General features: G+C 37.6%; 1 protein-coding gene across 2 annotated transcripts in view; it reads right to left on the bottom strand.

Moving 5' to 3' along the window:
* The window catches only part of ADAMTS6 (ADAM metallopeptidase with thrombospondin type 1 motif, 6), a 134,316-nt gene that overhangs the window by 17,423 nt on the left and 95,832 nt on the right, over window positions 1–21,061 (bottom strand). For both annotated transcript variants that reach the window (XM_010005365.1, XM_010005364.1), the window contains exons 15-19: window positions 20,484–20,617; window positions 18,771–18,894; window positions 17,531–17,611; window positions 13,827–13,990; window positions 12,162–12,300 (exon numbers count right to left, since the gene is read on the bottom strand). In XM_010005365.1, coding sequence (XP_010003667.1) covers window positions 12,162–12,300; window positions 13,827–13,990; window positions 17,531–17,611; window positions 18,771–18,894; window positions 20,484–20,617 — 642 coding nt within the window. The remainder of the gene's footprint in view (window positions 1–12,161; window positions 12,301–13,826; window positions 13,991–17,530; window positions 17,612–18,770; window positions 18,895–20,483; window positions 20,618–21,061) is intronic.

The following is a 21,061-nucleotide window of genomic DNA, read 5'->3' on the forward strand; positions in this document are numbered from 1 at the left end:
TGATGTATCACTGCCAAGACAACATGATAAGGAAGAGTGGGTAGCATATTAAGCAGATTTTCTGATTTTTAAAAAATAGAATTTAAGAAAGGCATTAAAGAACCATTGATAAGACAACAGTGCAGCTCACAGTACTGTTGTAAAGAGAAGAACACACAGTCTCCTCCCCTCTTTTTAGAACAAGCTGCATGATGTTTGCTGGCATAAAACGACTGTGGATCTGCAACTCATATGCAGTTCTTATTTAATATAAGTAGTCACAATACCAAAATAAAAGGATTATTTGTATGATAACAGTTGCCAAAAGCCCTGAAAGTTTCTTAAAATCAGAAGCAATTATTTAACTTCTTCCAAAACGTGAAATGCATACAATTAAATAGGGATTAAAACATCCTGGCTTCAAACATCTGCCAACTTTACTTTACAGCCCTCTCTTCATTTTAAGACAAGCTTTTATAGGAGGTAGACATGCAGTAATAACATTAATTACATAAATATGTTTTTCAGACACTAAATATCCCACAAAAAATATAGGATTTCTTTCACCAAATATTTGCAGTCCTTTTGGTCACTTTAAACAAGCTAAACAGCTTACCTTGCAATTGCTTCTCTTGTTACTCATTATGGACAAAAATCAAACCTCCTACTTTGGTCCCTAAAATTGACCCATACAGAGTTCAAGTATTTAATCCCAACAGTGAGTCAAACCTGGCCTAAAGTTTGGTCCGTGCAACGCCTTCATGACATTATGTGCAAAAGATACAGGGCAAATAGTAAACTTTTTCATGAGTCTTGAGGATGTCATGCACTGCCTCATCAGGCTGCAGATACAGGAGTAGGTACAATCCATTTTCACCCTGAGGGGATTCCTAAATCCCATGAGCATGCTAACTGCTGGGAGTTAGTGGTTAATTTAGCTAAGGTGGCAAGATTGTGGCATCTAGTCTGTAGATTATTTCTAGTTTTTATTCATTTACTGTCTGTTGTAACATGTCTAAACAATCTTGAAATTAGGGATAAATATCCATACCTGCCTCGCCTGGATTAATGCCTTATTTTCTGGTTAGAGATTAAATCTCTTTTTTAGCATCCTGCCATGGGCCCCATGAATCTCATGTCTCTGGCTGCACTGTGGCCCAGAATGCGTATTAATAAAATCTTTCCTTTCCCTTCTGAAGCTGTACTCCCAGCTGAAATCTCTTCACTCTGCAATAGGGGATTGTTGTTTGATAGATAACTGTCATGGCATCCAATCAAAATATTGGTATTATCCCTCATGTAGAAACACAGCCTTTTCAATTCAAATACACTCAGGAAAACACAGCAGTCTGGATCCTAGGGCCAGCCTATAAATGTTTCAGGTATCCTCAACTGTAATATACACATTCCTGACATGCAGGAGAGGAGTTGGATTCATCACTTAACATGCACTTTCTTACAGGATGCCTGTTTAGCAGATGAAAACTTAGCATTAACCCTCAAAATCACTGCCTCCTCATCTGACCTCAAAATCATTAACAATGCTGAGACCAAAAATAACTAATGCTGGAGTCTTCATTGTACTGCACTACTTAAATCCAGAGTTCGGAGTTTTGCTGCTGGGGTATCTCTTTCTAGACTGGAGCTGCACGCAACCTTCACAAAGTGGACACTTTAAATCAGGCTGTAATTAATCTCACAGGTCAAATTATCTCAGGTTATCCATAAATATAATAATTATTTTATTTATGAAAAAAATACTGATTAATATGTGACATATGTTTTACAGATAAGCCAGGTAAACCAATCAGCTTCTTCCATTTGCTCCTATTTGTACATGTAACTGGCTGACACACTAGACAACAGTAGGTGCCACTGAAGAGAAAGCTGGCAGACTTTTCCAAGAGGATCCTACATATACAAATCTACACGAATAAGCAAAAAAGAAAATAACATCTTTGAAAAGCATTCAACGTCCATTTTTTTGCTAAGTTTCAGTTTATGTGTTTTATGTGTTACAAAAGACCCATTTTACTAGGTAGTTATGTCTAGACATATACAACCTAGAAACAACTCTGATGGCTAGCACAGGGGACCCTCAAGGGCCTGAAGCACATGCCTACACAGCTGTTGGCTGATTGTGTTAACAGCCAGATACTCTCTTTCAGATATTTACCCACTAGGTATCATAGATTTCAGAGCTTACCATAAAGGTGTTCCATTTACAGCATTCCCAGCACCTAGAATTTCAATCACATGAAATGATACAGAGCTGGAATTGAGTGAGATCTTACACTATGAGGGTAATTAAGTAACCTTGAAACACAAACCTGAAACATACAAGTAGGAGCAACAGCCTTTTATTGCAGGGAAACACCCTATGAAACCCCTTTTGTAAACTGATCAAGCTCCAGGTACATTTATTTTTTCTCTGAACATCATACCTCTGACTACTATAAGTATTCCAATTTCCATTCTAGATACATTAATTACCAATTTACTTTTTAAACGAAAAAAGTCTTTCGGTTTAAGTCAACCAAGAGTTAACCAAGTCAACTATTGAAGACTCTGTGTTGTTAGAGCCACCATTCCTTTGGTCAGCTTCACAACCTTCCTGTGCATCTGCTCACACCTCAGTTTATTACAGCCACAAAACAAACTGTGCCCAGTAGTCCAGAGTGATTCTACTCCTGCCTTATTCAGTGTCATTAATACTTCTAAATCAATACATCCTAAAACCAAATCTGTCTTTATCATGACTACAATGTATCCCAGTCTTCCCCATGTGTCTCCTAACACTGCACTGTCAGCAATTTCAATCAGTTTTCTACTTTTTATACTGCTATCAGATCAAGAAAAACTGAGGTCTCATGAGTCATGTGCAAGGTCTTTAAGCAGTCCACTAGCTCATTGCCTTTTGGCCCAGTAATTTACATTTTCTCCATGCCTCTTGTTCAATAATCTTTTCTAATTCCTTTTTTTTAGGTGTACATGACAGCAAAAGCCTTAAGAAAGTCCAGATCAATTGATATAATACATTTCCTTGGTTTAGAAAATTAGTTATATTAAAATATATCTGACTAGTCAAGCATGGTCTATCGTGTTACACTTTGCCTCATTGGTCACTTACTTCTAGATCTTTATACTCTTCAAAATTTCATATCACTTAGTAGTTCAATCTTCTTATTTTATATTGTGCATATATATATATACACAGAGTGAGAGATTATGGTCTTCAGTTCTCCTTTAGTATTATTTTAGTAGAGAAAAGATATCAATTACAGCATGAAAGAGAGAAAAATGTTTACCAGATTAGGTACTTCTTTATAATCTCTTCCTTTGGCTCTTGACAAATAAATGGAAGATCTTAATATTTGACAATCTGTGACAAGATGATTCACTTTAAATTCTATCATCTATACAAACACTGCCAACAAAGGAAAGTAATCAAAAAACATCTGATGACTTGAGTAGGAGTATTTATCTTGCATTTTAATACTCAGTCTTCAGAGCGATGAGAAATAATATTTAAAAGGTAACGCCAAACAGCAATAATAGTAACATGTGCTACTTGACACAGAATTCCTGTTGAGCTCCAACTGCTGAATAATCATATATTGTTTGATCTCGAGCTGCCATAATTCTCCTGGTAGATGATAAAATGGGCTGAATGCTGCTGTCATAACAGTATTTCCCTGAAATATAATTACTTAAAATAGTAATTTATACACATTATAGAATTAAGCATTTATGATGCATACCATTCTTACAAATACATTTATTGGATAGCATAGAAATTAATGTTATGTTTTCTCTGAATTGCCTACTGGTATCAGACACATTTCCTTCAAGGCTTGGGCACCCTCAGTAAATTTATTCCTGAGGACCTATGTAATAAGAAAGTATTTTGAAGTACTATGAACATAAAGTATAATTGTGCTCAGTTTAAATAAATAAATAAATAAAGTCAGACCTGTTATTTATTGAATATTGGTCAGGTAGGATATCACAGGTAAGACAGTATCCACCACTATTCACTCACAGTGAATAGTTTTTAGTCAAGGTCAGTAGAAATATTGCTCCAGTTTTAACATGTTCTGCAGTGTCTTGCCACACAGTATGTAATCTTTACATCACTGCTGTCTAATTACAGTGTTACGTTAAATAAAATCTCAGAAACAAAATTCAAACTCTAACTTATGGCAAGAAAATGAAATGGAAAAAGCTAGAAATACAGTTTTTACCCAGACAAAAGCTATAACTGGGTTAAGCCCCATGAGCCTTTAAAAAAAAACCTTTTAAATTATCAACTCTTCCCTGAGTATATCATCTCTCCTAAAATAATCTAAAAAGCATAGCTTAAAATAGTTCATTTAAACTCTTGGGGGAATAATTACAGACAGTTAGACAGAAACATTCAGCTTTTCAATCTACAGATTTACAGTTTATAATAAAAGACATCAAATATCTTCATGACTGGTCAATGCAATTCTAATAGAAAACAAAACTCCAGTGGTTTAGTGACCATAATCTCCAGAGAACTCAAATGCTTCGAAGTTTTCAATTCACAAATAGTCTGCATGACTTTCAGCAGCCAAATTTTAAATTACATGGAGCATATTTTATTCTTAAATTAAAATTGCAGGCATGTTAAGGCTGTATCTATTTTTAAAAGCAATCCCAAAAATTGTGGTTTGTGATTGCAACAGTTAATTATAAAGATGTCAGTACCAATACTTACTAAATCCTGCATCACTAAAACTAGTGCATGCTGGTTAACCCAGACATACTTTCTGAGCTCACTCATCAGATCACAAGATGTTCATCACAGAGCCAAACTTACATTTCCCTTGACGAGGATAAGTATGTTTTATTTGTCTAAAGACAGTTTCATAATTCAACTGAGGGCATGAAAGTAAAACATAGTAGGTACCACACTAGAAGAATGATGAGCAGTAAAGAAAATTGGATAGCAATCAATTTACTAAATAATAGCACACTGACTATTTCATGAAAAACCATGAGTTTCTAAGACATTTAACTGATCTGGAGATGAACTTTAATAGAATGAATAAAATCAAATGCTTAGGATACCTGGTAAATCTCAGATAATAAATGCTGTCACTTGTTGCCATTTACTGCTAAAATTTATTAAGCATAGAAGAAATTTTAAAAAGAATGGGATGCACTTCATTAAGTTTGTGTTTAAATTTATACAAAAGTAAAAGCACACAGAAGGATTTTTTCCTCTGCTGAATTTTTTTAAACAATAACTCTTATGATTCTGCACAAAGTCCAACACTTGCCCTTGGAAAACTACAAGATAATATATAAGAACAAAAAGACAAGAGAGTATGTAAACTACAATTCTGTGATCTGTAAGTGATACGTATCACCCTTTCCTGTTCTAGCACTTTGGATATTAAGAACAAATGAACTTACATTATCATCCTACATAAGAGAAAACAAATCCAGAAGAAAAAAAAAAAAAAAAAAAAAAAAAAAAAAAAAAAAAAAAAAAAAAAAAAAAAAAAAAAAAAAAAGAGGAAGAAGACTGGAAGGGACCTTTAGAGATCATCTAGTTCAAACTCTTGCTACAGCAGCATTACATGGAGTACATTACTTAGGACTGCATCCAAGCAGGTCTTGAATATGCCCAGAGGAGACTACACAACCTGTCTGGGCAGTCTGTTGCAGTTCTCTGTCACTCACACAGTAAAGAAGTTACTCCTCATGTTCAGTTTGAAAAGTAGTTGTCTGTTACCAGGTAAGCACAGAACATGATGCTCACTGGGAGAGAAACTAAGGAATACTTCGTTCTTTTCTCCTTTAACATGAATGACACTACTAAACACACAATTTACAATTTCTCATGGAAGAAAGACTTTCTTCTATTATTTAGAAGCAATCTAAACATGTGACTTCGTTTTGCAAACTTTATATCCTAGATAGATTCACTCTATGAAGATTATGGGGGGAGTGCATGTATAATGTCTACTGTGGAAAGCATTCATTGATTTCAGGTGTCTGGCTGAGTTTTCAGAATATACACTTCATGTAATCGTGAAATTTATTGCATGCTTCAGTGGTCAGACAATCCAGCCCTACAATGACGAACTGATAATTAGCAAGACTGTAGTGTCTGCCTTGAGTTGCTCAGTATCATGAGAACCACACAAAGGAGGCAGGAATGAAATCCAGAGCTATGGCACCACACTGAGCTCTCCTACACAGGAAACTTTCCTCCTTCTTCCTTATCATCCTATTCACCATGCTCTTCCTATTCTGCAAAACTGAGACCGAGCCTCCAACAGAGGGCCTGTTTGAAAAGTTAAAGCACTTCCACCATTCAGATGTGACTCACTAGCACAACAGAGATAAAAACAAATAAATGTCCCATGGAAAAGGCAGCAGGTTATCATTTAAAGATTGTAGGTTGCTCCTAGTTTGCTTTCAGTTTGTTCCTTGCCTCCTGACTGCTCAAATTATTCTTCTCCAAGTCAAGGCTTAAAAGCAGCTCTTCAAACAGCTTAATGCATGGATTACTCTCAAAACACTATGAAGAAGAAACTGTATGCAAATCTAACACTTCTGCAATATGCAGTACACTGAAACCATTTAAACTTAGCACTGCCAAAATGCTGTTTTAGAATTGTGTGCTACTTCATAACATTCAATATGTACCCTCAAGGTCACAAGACAGAAACATCACTTCGGTGGGCTGTAATTCAGTTCCCACTTTTAATTTTTTAGACTCTTTGAATTAAATATGTTCAACAACTAGTAACTGTTTTAAAAGTCACAGACTTGGTCAAATGGTATGTAATGCAGACACAGTCTTATTTAGAGAGAACTAGACTGAAGTAGTGTGGAGTGTACATGAGCTAGCCTGTGACACAGCCTCAAAGAATGGTCCCCACCCAACTAGTCCTGGTTTCACCACACGCCACAACTACAGAAAACAATTGCAGCTTTCATAGTCATCCTTAATTCAGCCATGTCTTGGCTTCTAACTACTTGTAAGTTGGATGTTCTTTTAAGACAGCTTTTTAAGTGTTACATACACCTAGACAAAAAAGCATTACATTAAAATACAGGCATATTCAGAGACATTTAGCTGTAAAAAGTGTGGATTACAATTTAGATTTGCTTGCAGCTTTGAGATAAAGCCTCCACTTGGATATAAAAATATATCTGCTTCTATGTCACCTACAGCTTTCTTGCATCAAGAACAAATGTCATAGAATCAAACCTTAATCAGTCCAATAACTACAGGTGAGCCACACCAAATACAGTAAGAGTCAGAAAAATGATGAGGCTTTTAACTTTTTCACAGTTTGTCCCAAAGAATTTTTTTAACCTCATAAATAAAAAAATAAATTCCATATTACTGTTCTTCATACATGCTTATTGTTCTCTTTTTCCTTTCAGTGATAAATTCTTTAACTGTTTAGTACTTTGTTATTCTTTCATGTAGAGCAAAATGTCTCTCCTAAAGACAGAGTTCAAGTAAACAGAATTTCAATAACACATTTCATAATGAATCCTACAGAAACAAGCAAAGCCATGCAGTGGTTTAATTTTTAAGTTTTCCCAACACTTCATATTTATATTAGCCAAATTTTCCAGTCACAGTCTCTGTCTCTAAAACCTTTGACTCCCTTTTCTTTTCCCGTGACTCAGCCCCTTTTGAGAATTGTGTCTTCTTTTGGCATATGGCAAATGGTGTTTCATAAGCTGGGGGGCTGTGGAATAGCAGGTACTCATATGGAGAAAGATCTAGTTCTTTAACATGACTTAAAGCTACAATGAAATATTTATTCCCTGAGCACACAGCCCAGTGAAAACAAGTGATCACAGTACATCCCAATACTAAGCAGAAAAGGAGGGAAAATTGCTTCGTCTGGCCACCATAATACTGAAGAAAATCTTCTCCCCCCCACCCCCAAATAAATATAATATGAATAAATGGATGCAGTTTCCAGGGATTCATGAATCCTCCCTTAAAATGAAATTAAGTAAAAATCACAGAATAACAGAATCTTAGGGGTTGGAAGGGACCTCGAAAGATCATCTAGTCCAACCCGCCTGCCAGAAAAGGGTCACCTAGAGTACATCACATAGGAACGTGGTCAGGTGGGTTTTGAATGTCTCCAGTGAAGGAGACTCCAAAACATCTCTGGGCAGCCTGTTCCAGGGCTCTGTCACTCTCACAGTAAAGAAGATTTTTCTGATATTTACATGGAACCTCCTATGCTCCAGTTTGCACCCACTGCCTCTTGTCCTATCACTGGTCATCACTGAGAAAAGCTTAACTTCATCTTCCTGACACTCACCCTTAACATATTTGGGTTAGGGATCAGTTGAGTAATCTGGACATCCATAAATCAATGGGTCCGGATGGAATGCACCCAAGGGTGCTGAGGGAGCTGGCGGAGGTCATTGCTAGGCCACTCTCCATCATCTTCGGTAAGTCACGGGTAGCAGGAGAGGTGCCTGAGGACTGGAGGAAAGCAAATGTCACACCAGTCTACAAGAAGGGCAAGAAGGAGGACCCGGGTAACTATAGACCAGTCAGCCTCACCTCCATCCCTGGAAAGGCGATGGAACAACTTGTTCTTGTCATTATCTCCAGGCATATCAAGGACATGGGGGTCATCAAGAGCAGTCAACATGGTTTTACCAAGGGTAAGTCATGTTTGACCAACCTCATAGCCTTCTACGAGGAAATTACTAGGTGGATAGATGATGGTAGAGCGGTAGATGTGGTTTATCTTGATTTCAGTAAAGCATTTGACACCGTCTCCCACAGCATCCTTGTAGATAAGTTGATCAGGTATGGGTTTGGTGACCAGGAAGTGAGGTGGATTAGGAACTGGTTGAAAGGAAGGAGTCAGAGAGTTGTAGTCAATGGGGCAGAATCTGGTTGGAGGTGTGTGACTAGTGGAGTCCCACAGGGGTCGGTACTGGGACCGGTGTTGTTCAACATCTTCATCAACGACCTGGATGAGGGTATAGAATGTACCCTCAGCAAGTTTGCTGATGACACTAAGCTGGGAGGAGTGGCTGACACACCAGAAGGCTGTGCTGCCATTCAGAGAGACTTAGATAGGTTGGAGAATTGGGCGGGGAGAAACATGATGAAATTCAACAAGGGGAAGTGCAGAGTTTTACATTTGGGGAAGAACAACACCATGTCCCAGTACAGGTTGGGGGCTGAACTGCTGGAGAGTAGTGTAGGTGAAAGAGACCTGGGGGTCCTGGTAGACAGGAGGATGACCATGAGCCAGCAATGTGCCCTTGTGGCCAAGAAGGCCAATGGCATCCTGGGGTGCATTAGAAAGGGTGTGGTTAGTAGGTCAAGAGAGGTTCTCCTCCCCCTCTATTCTGCATTGGTGAGGCCGCATCTGGAGTATTGTGTCCAGTTCTGGGCCCCTCAGTTCAAGAAGGACAGGGAACTGCTTGAAAGAGTCCAGCGCAGAGCCACAAAGATGATGAAGGGAGTGGAACATCTCCCTTATGAGGAAAGGCTGAGGGAGCTGGGTCTCTTTAGCTTGGAGAAAAGGAGACTGAGGGGTGACCTCATCAATGTTTACAAATATGTAAGGGGTGAGTGTCAGGGGGACGGAGTTAGGCTTTTCTCAGTGATGACCAGTGATAGGACAAGGGGTAATGGGTGTAAATTGGAGCATAGGAGGTTCAAGGTGAATATCCGAAAAAATTTTTTTACTGTAAGAGTGACAGAGCACTGGAACAGACTGCCCAGGGAGGTTGTGGAGTCTCCCTCACTGGAGACATTCAAAACCCACCTGGATGAGTTCCTGTGTGATGTACTCTAGGGGTTGGACTAGATGATCTTTTGAGGTCCCTTCCAACCCCTAAGATTCTATGATTCTATGATTCTATGAATATATTTGAAGAAGCCCTTTCTATTGTCTTTGACCTCACTCGCAAGGTTTAATTCCAAGGAGGCCTTAGTTTTCCTAATTGCCTCCCTACATCCTCTGACAACAGTCCTATATTCCTCCCAAGTGGTCAGCCCCTCCTTCCATGATCTACAAATTTTCCAGGAGGGCTTCATATCTGTTTCTCAGGGGCACAAGGGAGTTGAGGCAGCCAAGGGGGACACTCGCTTCCTGCCATGGCCACAAACTTGCCTCCACTCACCCCCTCCATTCAGGCTTCTGTCTTCCAGCTGATGTGGGCAGGCTACAGGGACCCCTTGATCCTGGGTGCTACCTGGAAGGGGCTCACAATTCTGTTGCATGAAGGGCAGAGCACTCTATATCCACCACTCTATATCCATTTTAGCCTACACAATATTTATAAGCCTGTTTTAATCTAGAAAACTGTCTAATCCTTCAGAGCTAATTATTTTTTCCACTGTATATTGTTGCATCTGTGAAATGACAATGACCTCCATGGCAGATGATCAAAGGCTAAAATTTTGACTCTGCCTAAACCAATGGCAGTATTCCTTGACTTCAAAAACATCGTTATCTCATTGCCATCATAAAAATAGGATTTTGTAATACTTCTAAAGTTCTGATAACTTGAACTGTCTTTTGCCATGATCTGGGCTTTTTATTTCTTCTTTAAAATGTTCCTTCTCCTAACAGACTCACCATTACTAAAACAGAAGTTAAAAAAGGAATCTGTGACCCAGGAATCTAACAAATGAACAACAAAAATACTGGAGAAAGCTGGCAACTTCCCCTATTCTGTTTCAAGACTTTCTCTATTTAACAGCACAACAAGAGAATTTGTGCTGTCCTTTGTGTACTTGTTCTGGTTTGGTGGGCTTCTTGGTAGCAGGGGAAGGGCCCCAGGAGTGGCTCTGGCAAGAAGCTGAGAAGCTCCCCCTGCTCCAAACCCAGCCAAGGAACCATTAGAGGGACAATAGATGAGCCTCAGCAACTAACAGATGAAAGAACAGCTGTAACACCTGAGCAGAGGCACTTGGGAGGAGAAGAACAGGGCTGGGGAAGGAGAGCAGTGCTGGTGGTTGGTGAGGAGGCAGGGAAAGAAGGTGCCCAAGCAGAAGTTTCCTGCAACCCATGGCAAGATGGCAGCTGTGCCCCTGCACTCGTGGAGGAACGTGGTGGAACATTCCCTGAAGGTGCCAGGAGGGGTGAACTTGGCCTCTGGACTTGGATTTTGTGCCCAGTGGATTTGCTGCCAGAGGACTCTGATTAGGCAGCTTTTTAGCCACAATAAGCTTCAGTAGAAAGATGAGTCAAGATGGTTCTAAACACCAATACCTCTAGTAGCCATGAGGAAAAAAACCAACCAAACAACAACAAACTATTTGGTCCAAAGGTTCTCTAAAGAAATACGGTGTCTTCCACTTGCTATGGGCAGTGCACAGTACAGTAGAAAACTGAATTTCTTAGGTGGATTTAAAGTGCTCTCTCATATCTTCTGAAACTGAGGTATGTTGGGGAGATGATGCATTCAGCTTATGTTCACACAGCACTTCTACTCACCAGACCTTGCAGCAGCAGTGGTGTTGGCTTTCAAGGAAGCCAACTGTCCTGCTCTCCCAGCCAGACGTAAAAAATAGCATGGGGGACACTAGGGGGAGGATTAGGTATATAGTAAATTGTGGGTGAAAGGCACCCATGATGAATCACATGGGACAACACACAAATCTCCCACTGCTGCTGCCACCGAAGGGCAACAACTCTCAGACACTACTATGGGCTGGGAAGTATAATTCAGTTGTTACCATCTGCCAGAGCAGAACTGCCAGTATGCAGCCACTTTGGTGGCTGGAACATAGGAGGGCTGACTAGGATCACGTGAAGCATACCTACAAACACACAAAGACACATCCCTTTATTTACAGTTGCCTTATTTGCCTCCTTACTTGAAACTTCTAATGTCCTTTATCAAGAAAGCTCCTGTGAAAAGCAAATACTCCGACTTCAAAAGAACCTCAGAAGAAGCATCAGCAGAGAGGCACACACTGTGCCAATATACAGTGTATTTAACAAAAACATCTGAACATATTAAAAGTATTGAATAACAACAAAATTCAATATGATAAAATAATGTTCTTTCACTAAATTGTTCCAGGCATGTCTGAAAGTAATGTTTTCAAGTAGTTACCCAGATAATTAAAAAGTAAAGTGCATCTTGCGATTCAGTTTACCCTGTTGCTTGAGGGCCTGATGTCTTACCTCCAGCACAAGTGGCAGAACATTCTGACCAAGGTAGATGATTCCATGCAAAGCCAACTTCATTGTCTCCACTGCCAGTGCGAGAGATGGGAACATTGAATTTATATCTTATACCCAAATTTTGTTCCTGTAGCAGAATCTGTAGTTGAAAACAACTGGTTATACCATTAAAACAGGCAAGCAGAGGGTAGCTAGTGACATTAAATCTAGGTATGTGTTATGTCCTCTGGATGGGAAAAAGTAATAAAGGAAGCCATATAAGTTCTTCTAGGCACTCCCAAGAGAATCTGGACTAAATTCTAAATCATATATTATTGTCTAAGGTGAGCTCCGTCTTCTCTCCCCATTAACTCAACTTCATTACTTCTTTCAGTTCTTTATTCTTGACTTAATTGTTCTAAAAACAAATTCTCATCAAATCAATGTCTTAAAGGAAATTAAATTGACAGTTGCATAATTATATGAGGTCTAAGTTGTTTGAGGACATCACTGTGCAAGCATGTAGCAATCCTTACTGAATCTTGTGAGGAGCTACTCACAGCAGATATGAACCTAGCTCTGCCCTTGTGTGCACTTCTAGTGACCACAATAATAGTAATACTAGTAACAGCAACAGGCTATTGGTGAGCTAATTGTTTTGCCTTAATGCAATAGCCAACAGCATCAGCTTGGTGGAATCACATCTGTGATTTCTTTAAAGGAATACTAAAACTCTCACTATAACCATATCACTGCAGATTACATAGGTGAAAGTGCAACAATCATAATTAATTTTGTCTGCTCTCACTGTAACTGCACTTCCACATACCACTTGTTCATCACTAGGCTCTGACTCTCTAACAAACTTTTTCTTTCTGTTGCTAATAATATATATCATGCTAGAGGCAGCAAACTGACATATCCTAGAGCTGCTTCTCATCCTCTCCTACCTTCTGTGATATTTTGCAGAGGCATATCTATCTATTGGACAAAAAAGCAAAGAATTTTCAGTAATAAACTCAGAAGCACTGACTAAATAAAAAAAGACACTATAATAATTGTGTAACATATTCTACATGGACTCTCTAGCTTAATCACACTTACCGCAGAAAAGCCAGGATTCAGGTGTTTGTAAATATTGTCTAAAATATTAATATCCAGGTAACAATAATTCTATAAAGAAAATTATCCCATCTGGCTCAAGCAATCCTTGAACTAAAAATCTGTCAGCTGACAAAACATACTGGGCAAGTGTCATCTTGATCTTATACTCCTCAACACACACAGGAGCACAACTCTAAGCTCACTATTGCCTGCTGCCAGAGGCAGGGTATCAGGATCCTGGTCATATCTTCTGTTACATTCTCATACTTTATGCAATCTGTTCAGAGCAATGTATGTTACAGCAACATGCTTTAATATGGGTCAAATCACAAGGCCAAGCTTTAAACCACATTTAACAGAGATGGGGCATTTTCTGTGAGACTTCCTGGGATTCTTCGAATTTTGACACGTTTCAACACAATGTTTGCCAGTAGGTTTTGAAAGCTAAGAAAGCTCTGTTAAACCACAAATATTAAGTAGGTGTGAAAACACAACCTATTCTGATTTCACTCATGGCCTTGTCTTTTCTCAGAACACAAATACATATTTCAAATTTCAGAAATATATTATTTATAGTGTTACCATGACTATGAGATTTTCTGAAGTAGGGCCTAGTGCTTCCAAAGACTCTGGTTCATCTGTTGGCCTCTTGTAATGGAAAGCTGTTCCAGCAACATCAAACTTCCTTGGCCAGTCAATAGTCCAGGCACCATTAATATAGTAGTCATCCTCTTCAGATTTTAAAGCTTAAAAAAAAATACAAGCCACCTAAAAATTGGAAGCAGCATTTGTAATGGAGAAGCCATTGCAAATTAATCTACTGGTCTGTTAAAAGTAGGTGAGCTTCAGCTCAATATCACTGTTTCTTCAAGCAAGAGAAAGCCTTTTCTTTAGCCTTGGTAAAAATATTCCTCAAGCAGTTTCACAATATTGCCTCTGCAATTGTCTTTAATGTGCAGGTATACTTTGCTGACTTCCAACATGGAGATGCTATATGGAACAACACAGAATGCCGCATGCAATTTGTAATATACCTTCAACTTTAAAACCAAGCCCATGTTACATGTATGCTTTTCTACATAATGTATATGTAGGTCTCGAATGTATAATCAATTACCAATCTAATATTTAGATTAAGTAGCTGGGGCATGGGATAGGTATCTCAGATAACATGCAGAGGAAAACAAGAGAAGGAACACTGAGTTTGACCTATGGTGCCAATCACCTCTTGCCTGTTGTCTTTATTCACAGGATGTTATTTTACTTCTTCAGGCATAAAGCCAAGTTATTCTACTACAGATGCAATTATTCCTAATTTACAGCCTTATACCATATAAGTACTGTAGATAAAAAATGTCTCAGCTACCTAAGCAATTAGGCTGGACAAGCTCGTATTATTCAGGCATTTATAGATTATATTTTATCAATAATAAAAGATTAAGTTTCTAAATTTGAAACTGACCTTTGTATCTTAAGGCAAATAATCTGTTACTAAATACTGACCTAATGACTTATGTGGTGAATAATTTGTTAATTTCATATTGACCTCTTGAAAAAAAGTGAGGATTATCAGGTTATTCAGCATTCATTCATTTCAAATAAAACTTGTTCTTAAAGGCAAAATGATGGTTGGAAATACATGATCAAACAGCCATGTCATTTTTTGTTGAGATAAATAACTCACCTTACCAAACACGGAACATGGTCACATAACAATCATAAAACAAGTTACAATCAAGTTTTTATTCTCAGCTAAATCTGTGTGGACAGATGGTTTACCTTAAACAGTCAGGGAAAATGTCTCAATGACGTTCAAATCTTATAAAACAGAACAGAGAGCACTAATATGAGCAGGAGATAGTTGGAGAGGCTGTAATGTTGTATTGGTGACAGCCATATTCCCCAGGGATTAGTAACCATCTCCATCAGCACCATAAGGTCTGAAAGGGAACGTCTTTCCATAGCATAAATCTTAGTTATTTAACTTCTCTGGATTTACTTTGGAAACACTCATGTGCTCTGAGTGAAGAAACTAGTTCTGACACATTCACTTGTTTGGAATTTTTTAAGTGATTCACATTCCTTATATTGTCTTTATAGACTTGTATATCCAGAAACAAAACAGTTGGTTGTTTTACAGTCTGACTTCCCACAAAAATGCGTTTGTATTCTGTAAACAGATTTACCTAAAGTCAGTTGACATACACAGCTGAAGGCCACATGGATGTAAATAGCATTCCAATAATTATGCAATGGCATAATGATATTAGCATGAGACAGAAGGAGCAATTAATGTCCTAATCAAATAATTTTTAAGAACCTGATAAGTCCATAGAAAATAAGCACAGAATGCCCTGCTGCAAAAAGGGAATACGAAGGAAGATGTCACCGTGGATCAAGCCTTTTAAGGGAAGATGACAGTAGTACTAAATCCTTTTTTTAAAGTAGCACTGAAAACAAGCAATTTTGTTGTTTCTGGAATTTATGTTGGACAGATCAGTTTAGAAGACTGAATTATTCATGCAGCTGCAGAAATGTGCTTCTGCTGCCACAGTACTATGAGTGATGTTGGTGCAGAAATTATCAGAAAGAGACAAGTGCTGACTGAGCTGACTGAATTGCCAAATATCTAACTGCAGCCTAAATTTGAGGCCATGCCTTGCAAAAGAACTGGATCTTAGTTTAAGGGATGTTTGTTATAAATTAGTTTAAAAGATGGGTAAGTGAAATGAACAAAGAAGAAACCTTCCCCTGCCTATAAAACAGCAATAGCAAACTTAGTAGTAGCTAAGAGTTATCTTCTTTGTTCTGGTCTTCAGCTGCTCATGGAAGATTTTGTAGCAGAAAATGGCCATGATGGAATACAATGCATGCCTCCCTCCCACCATCTCTGTTTAAAATATCAGTCTAGGATACATAAGCAAACATATCTGCATTATATTTTGACATGGGGGAGGGGCCACAGGGAGAGTGATACTGAAAAATAATAAGCACTTTACTGCTGGAGTACTGCTGTTGTTATTGCTGCAGAATGGAGGGGGATTGATTAACTGCTAAATTACAGAAGGATGGTGTCTGGCAGAAAGTAGATATCCAACAGTAAAAGGTACCATTATTATCAATATAATCAATTTAACAATCAATGTACCTAGGAGTATAATTGTCTTTCTAACTCACAGGCATCATAATCCTTTCCAACATGTCAGTGTTACATATATCAGTTACATGAAGTACAGAATGACAAATGTAGCCATGTCAGCTGCTGTTCAGCCTAAACAGGTAACATCTTTTGGTTGTGCTACTCTGTAAATTTGCTGTACAACTCTAACCTGTTTTTGACTAAGAAGTGACAGAGCACTGGAACAGGCTGCCCAGGGAGGTTGTGGAGTCTCCTTCACTGGAGACATTCAAAACCCACCTGGACACATTCCTGTGTGATGTACTCTAGGTGACCCTGCTCTGGCAGGGGGGTTGGACTAGATGATCTTTCGAGGTCCCTTCCAACCCCTAGGACTCTATGATTCTATGATTCTTGCACTACTGTGAACTGCTACGCAAATGAGTGTACAGAGACTTTCAGAAATGCATATTGTCTTGAGTTCAACAAAGCTAGCTTTGTATGTATCAGTATTAAAAAAAACAAAGCCTTTAAAGAAAGGAATAATAATCTGGAAATTTTAACTTAAAACTGCTTTACAAAAGGCTTTATGAACTATCTCTGTTAAGCAGAGATTTTTTTCTGCATCTCATTTTCTCTATCTATAAAACAGGGTTGACATCTAGTTTCTACAAAACAGCAACACAGAAACACTTTGGAATTAATACATGAAATTGCCTTAAGATAAAGAGCATAGTTAGCATTTAAGTAACTACGTCTGTTGATGAATAATAATTCCAAGAATAAAATTATGCTTTAAAACAGTGTGTTTCCCCCAAGATCAGAGACTTCCTAGATGGACAATGCTACCACAGAGTGGTACAATAGATCATTTGAGTGTTCCTCATCCACTTCAGCTCAGGGCTGACACTGCAACTATAGTGAAGTTTCCCTGATCTTGTACTGACCAGACAAGGAGGAATAAACAATGTATTTCATTAGCTCAGTTCAAAAGAATGTGTCCTAACCATTTGCTGCAACTTTCTGATCGCAACCTAACATTAACAGCTAAAAATTCCCTCTTCTGCTTCTACTATGACCATGGTTTAGCAAAACCAGAAAATGTACCTTCAAATCACAACATAAATATTGACTTAACAACAGTCAGTTATTTCAACCACGCTCTTACCAATGTAGTTCTTTGACATTGCCACTTCTCTTATTTCAATGTGCACAGAACCTCTTGGAATTTGAACCACTTCCATGTAGCCTGTAAGACAAAGACAATTTTATTGGTTTTAATAAGTTATTTACTACTAAAAATTCATATCAGAAGCAGCGTTCAAATGTACTTAAATGTTTTATTTCATGTGACATAAAGGAAAACCTTTAAAATTTCATACAAAGATTTGAAAGTGATATGAAGAACTTACTGTGTAGTCAGAAATTCCCTTTCTTAAGTGCTAATGAAGTCTTTTCAGCAGTATTTCACAAATAATTAATATATAAAATAATCTTAGGATAACAGGGTAATTCAGGTTGGAGAGAACTTTAGACAGTCATTTAGTCCAACACCAGCAGGGTCAGCTAGGAGATCAAACCAAGTTACTCAGCACTTTACTGCTGGAATATTAAAATCTACAAACATGGAAACTTTACCACCTTTCTGGGAAACCTGATCCACTGCTGGACTGTTCTGAGCAAAAAAGTTTTTAATTCTGTTTAGTCAGCACCTGTCTTGTTTCAATTTATAGCCATTGCCTCCTCTCCCACCACATCCCCACAATTATGAGGAGCCTGGCTCTGTCTTCTCCACAGTTATTGCAAGGCTGATACTAAGTCCTCACAAATCTCCTGCTCTCCATGTTTCAGAAACCCAGTTCTCTCAGCCTCACCGAGGTGCAAGTGCTCTAGACCCCAATAATCTTAATAGTCCCTCACTGAACTGAACTCACTTCAGTGCATCAACCCTTTTCTTATATTAAGGAACTAAAAACTAGTAACACTAAAATTGCAACACTAATATGTCTTTATCTGAGCAAAGCTTTAAACTAACTACCCATATACACTTCCTGAGTTCTTAATAAGATGAACTTAAGTGACATTTCTGGATCGTTCCTATTCTAAAATGTCATATATCACTATCAGATTCTATTATAGCCATTAAAATCATACATAATATTGTCACTATACCACCGTAACAACCCCCACACACACTTCTTTTTAAGTGCACTAAAGACCCTGAGAACAAAGCATTGAATAATGAAACATATTACTGTTGTATTTGACAATAATCCACACTCATACAGAAAAAGGAGCCAAAGTGAATGACCAGCAGCAATGCCATGCTGGAACTCCATGCAGTACTGTTATTTGATAAAGAGTCATCTGAATGCATTGTGCAATATAATGGACATATATGTGCTTACCTCCTCTGGGCAATGAATCATTGAAGAAACCTTCAATGGCTTCACATGTACTCCCATCTCCTCCACAAACACGGCATCTATCTTCCTTAGCATCAGACCCCAAAATATTATCACAGCCTACATGCTGAGAACAGATAAGAACAAGTATTTTAACAGGATGATGGTCTTGCACCGTTATCTTAACAGGTTTTTTTAAGTGTTTCTCTCAAGTTTGAGATACTCTGTTCTTTTTGTCCACTTTGGTTTTGATAGCTGTTACTGTAAGTGTGCTTTCATTCACCAGACAAAGAAAAGAAAAAAAGAACAATCCACATTTTGGGTTGTTACCAAATCTCGATTAATAAGTACTGTGTATTTCTACTGTGACTTTCAGGAAAGGATACCACAGCATTTTACAATGTAATTACTACAGTTATCAATAAATTATTTGTGATGTTTTCAACAGATGTGGTAAATCTATATTGCTTTGTTAAGGTAAACATTTGCTGTGTACCTTAAACATCTATGCAGCATAAATACTATTGTTGTACCCAAAGGCATTTACAGCTTCATAGACCATACTGCTACATCTTCCAGGCAAAATCTGTAATTATTTTCCTAAGTTTGAATGTAAAGTGTAAATGACTTCACTGTAAGAATGAATACAGAATGAAATGCAGTAAAAGGCAAAATCACATGCTGTATTAGATAGGTTTCAAAAGCCTTCAGAAAAAAAGTGTCCACAAATGATGATAAAAACTACATTACATTTCTGATTATCTACTGGAGAAATCTATGTACAGTGAACAATTATTTACTCCCTATAAATTATTGAGTCAACCCTATTACAAAGCTAATGAAAGCAGAGACAGGTGGATCCTTAACAAAAGTGTTATTTCTTGAAGGTTTTTTGTTAGTTTACTAGTACATTAGAAATGCTTTTGATCTCATAATGTTATTCTATAAACATACACCTTCTGGCCTCAATTTAGCAAAGAATTTAAGCATCAGGTTAAGCTTTAGTTTCATTAATGGTTTCAGTGAAAGAGAATAATTTTGAGTCAACCAGCATTGTTCAGACGTCTAGGCTTAAGTACATAATTTTTTTGTTAAACTGAAGAAGCAGTGAGATGTCTGTAATTAAAAATATGGCACAGACTTCCAGTTCTATTCAAATTCATGTAAAGCAGTTCTGTAAGAATCAAACAAGATAATCCAATTTTATTAAATGGCAAATACTTGCATCATTATACACTTTTTCCTAGAACTACAGAGCAACAATGACAGCTTTCTGTTTCAATTACATTAACAGCAGAATTGCTGCAACTGGATGAACTAGATAGAGAGAATCAGATTAGTACGTTTACAGTTATTGTTTTTCAGCCAGAGTGGTGGTGTTCTAATTGGAATTATGAAAGAGGCCTTGGAACAGCACAAAGAATCTGTTCATCTCCTGTTGCCCTTTCCATCAACTCTTCAAAAGAAACCATAGAAAAAAAAGAAGACAAAATGAAGGATTCTATGAATGTCTGTGAGAGGTTACTGATATTAAAATGATTTGTCTAGTTTATGCAATACTTGTTATTATTTTGTCTCAATCTTATTCTTTCAGTAGCAACTTGACCTGTCAACAACTCCTGTTCCATAAAAGTAACAAACAGGTACCATAGTAAAATGGAGAGGATAGCAGACACAACAAAGTAACCCAGAAGTACTTCATAAAACATTTGTAACCTTGCATTCTCCATTGATACAGATATCCAATGAATCAGCATTGCACTGAGTCCCATCTATTACTGCAGGAGCACGTTCAGTGTAAAAATTATAACCTTCAGCCAAGCAGTTTAATGCACATGGTTTAACCCCACCTGGACAATAAAAACGAATGAAAAAAGAAACCAACACAAATCTTGAAAAGTTAACAATTAGTTAAAAAAAAAATATATACATAAACAGATCTGAATTTTATAATCTTATCTCATACCTGACACATATAATGTATACATTTTATTTAACTTCCCTTTTTTGATTCCTCTACTTGACTCTTCTTTCTTGCAAAAAAGATTATTTCGCATAGTAAGATATGGCAAGGTTGGCTGGCTCCATAACGATTCCATTATGTTAATACAACCCTAATGATTATTGAACAATTTAAAACAATAAGGATAGCACTTCACAATTTGAAAAACATGAATAACAAAATAATGTAGTGCTAGAAATATAACAGGGTATATTTCAAAACTGAGATCAGATTATTTAAATTAGGAATTTAGTCCTATTGAATCACACTACAGCTCAGATCATGTGATCAT

The sequence above is a fragment of the Chaetura pelagica genome, unplaced genomic scaffold (genome assembly GCF_000747805.2).
Source record: "Chaetura pelagica isolate M959 unplaced genomic scaffold, ChaPel_1.0 scaffold37, whole genome shotgun sequence".
In the NCBI taxonomy this organism is placed as follows: Eukaryota; Metazoa; Chordata; class Aves; order Apodiformes; family Apodidae; genus Chaetura; species Chaetura pelagica.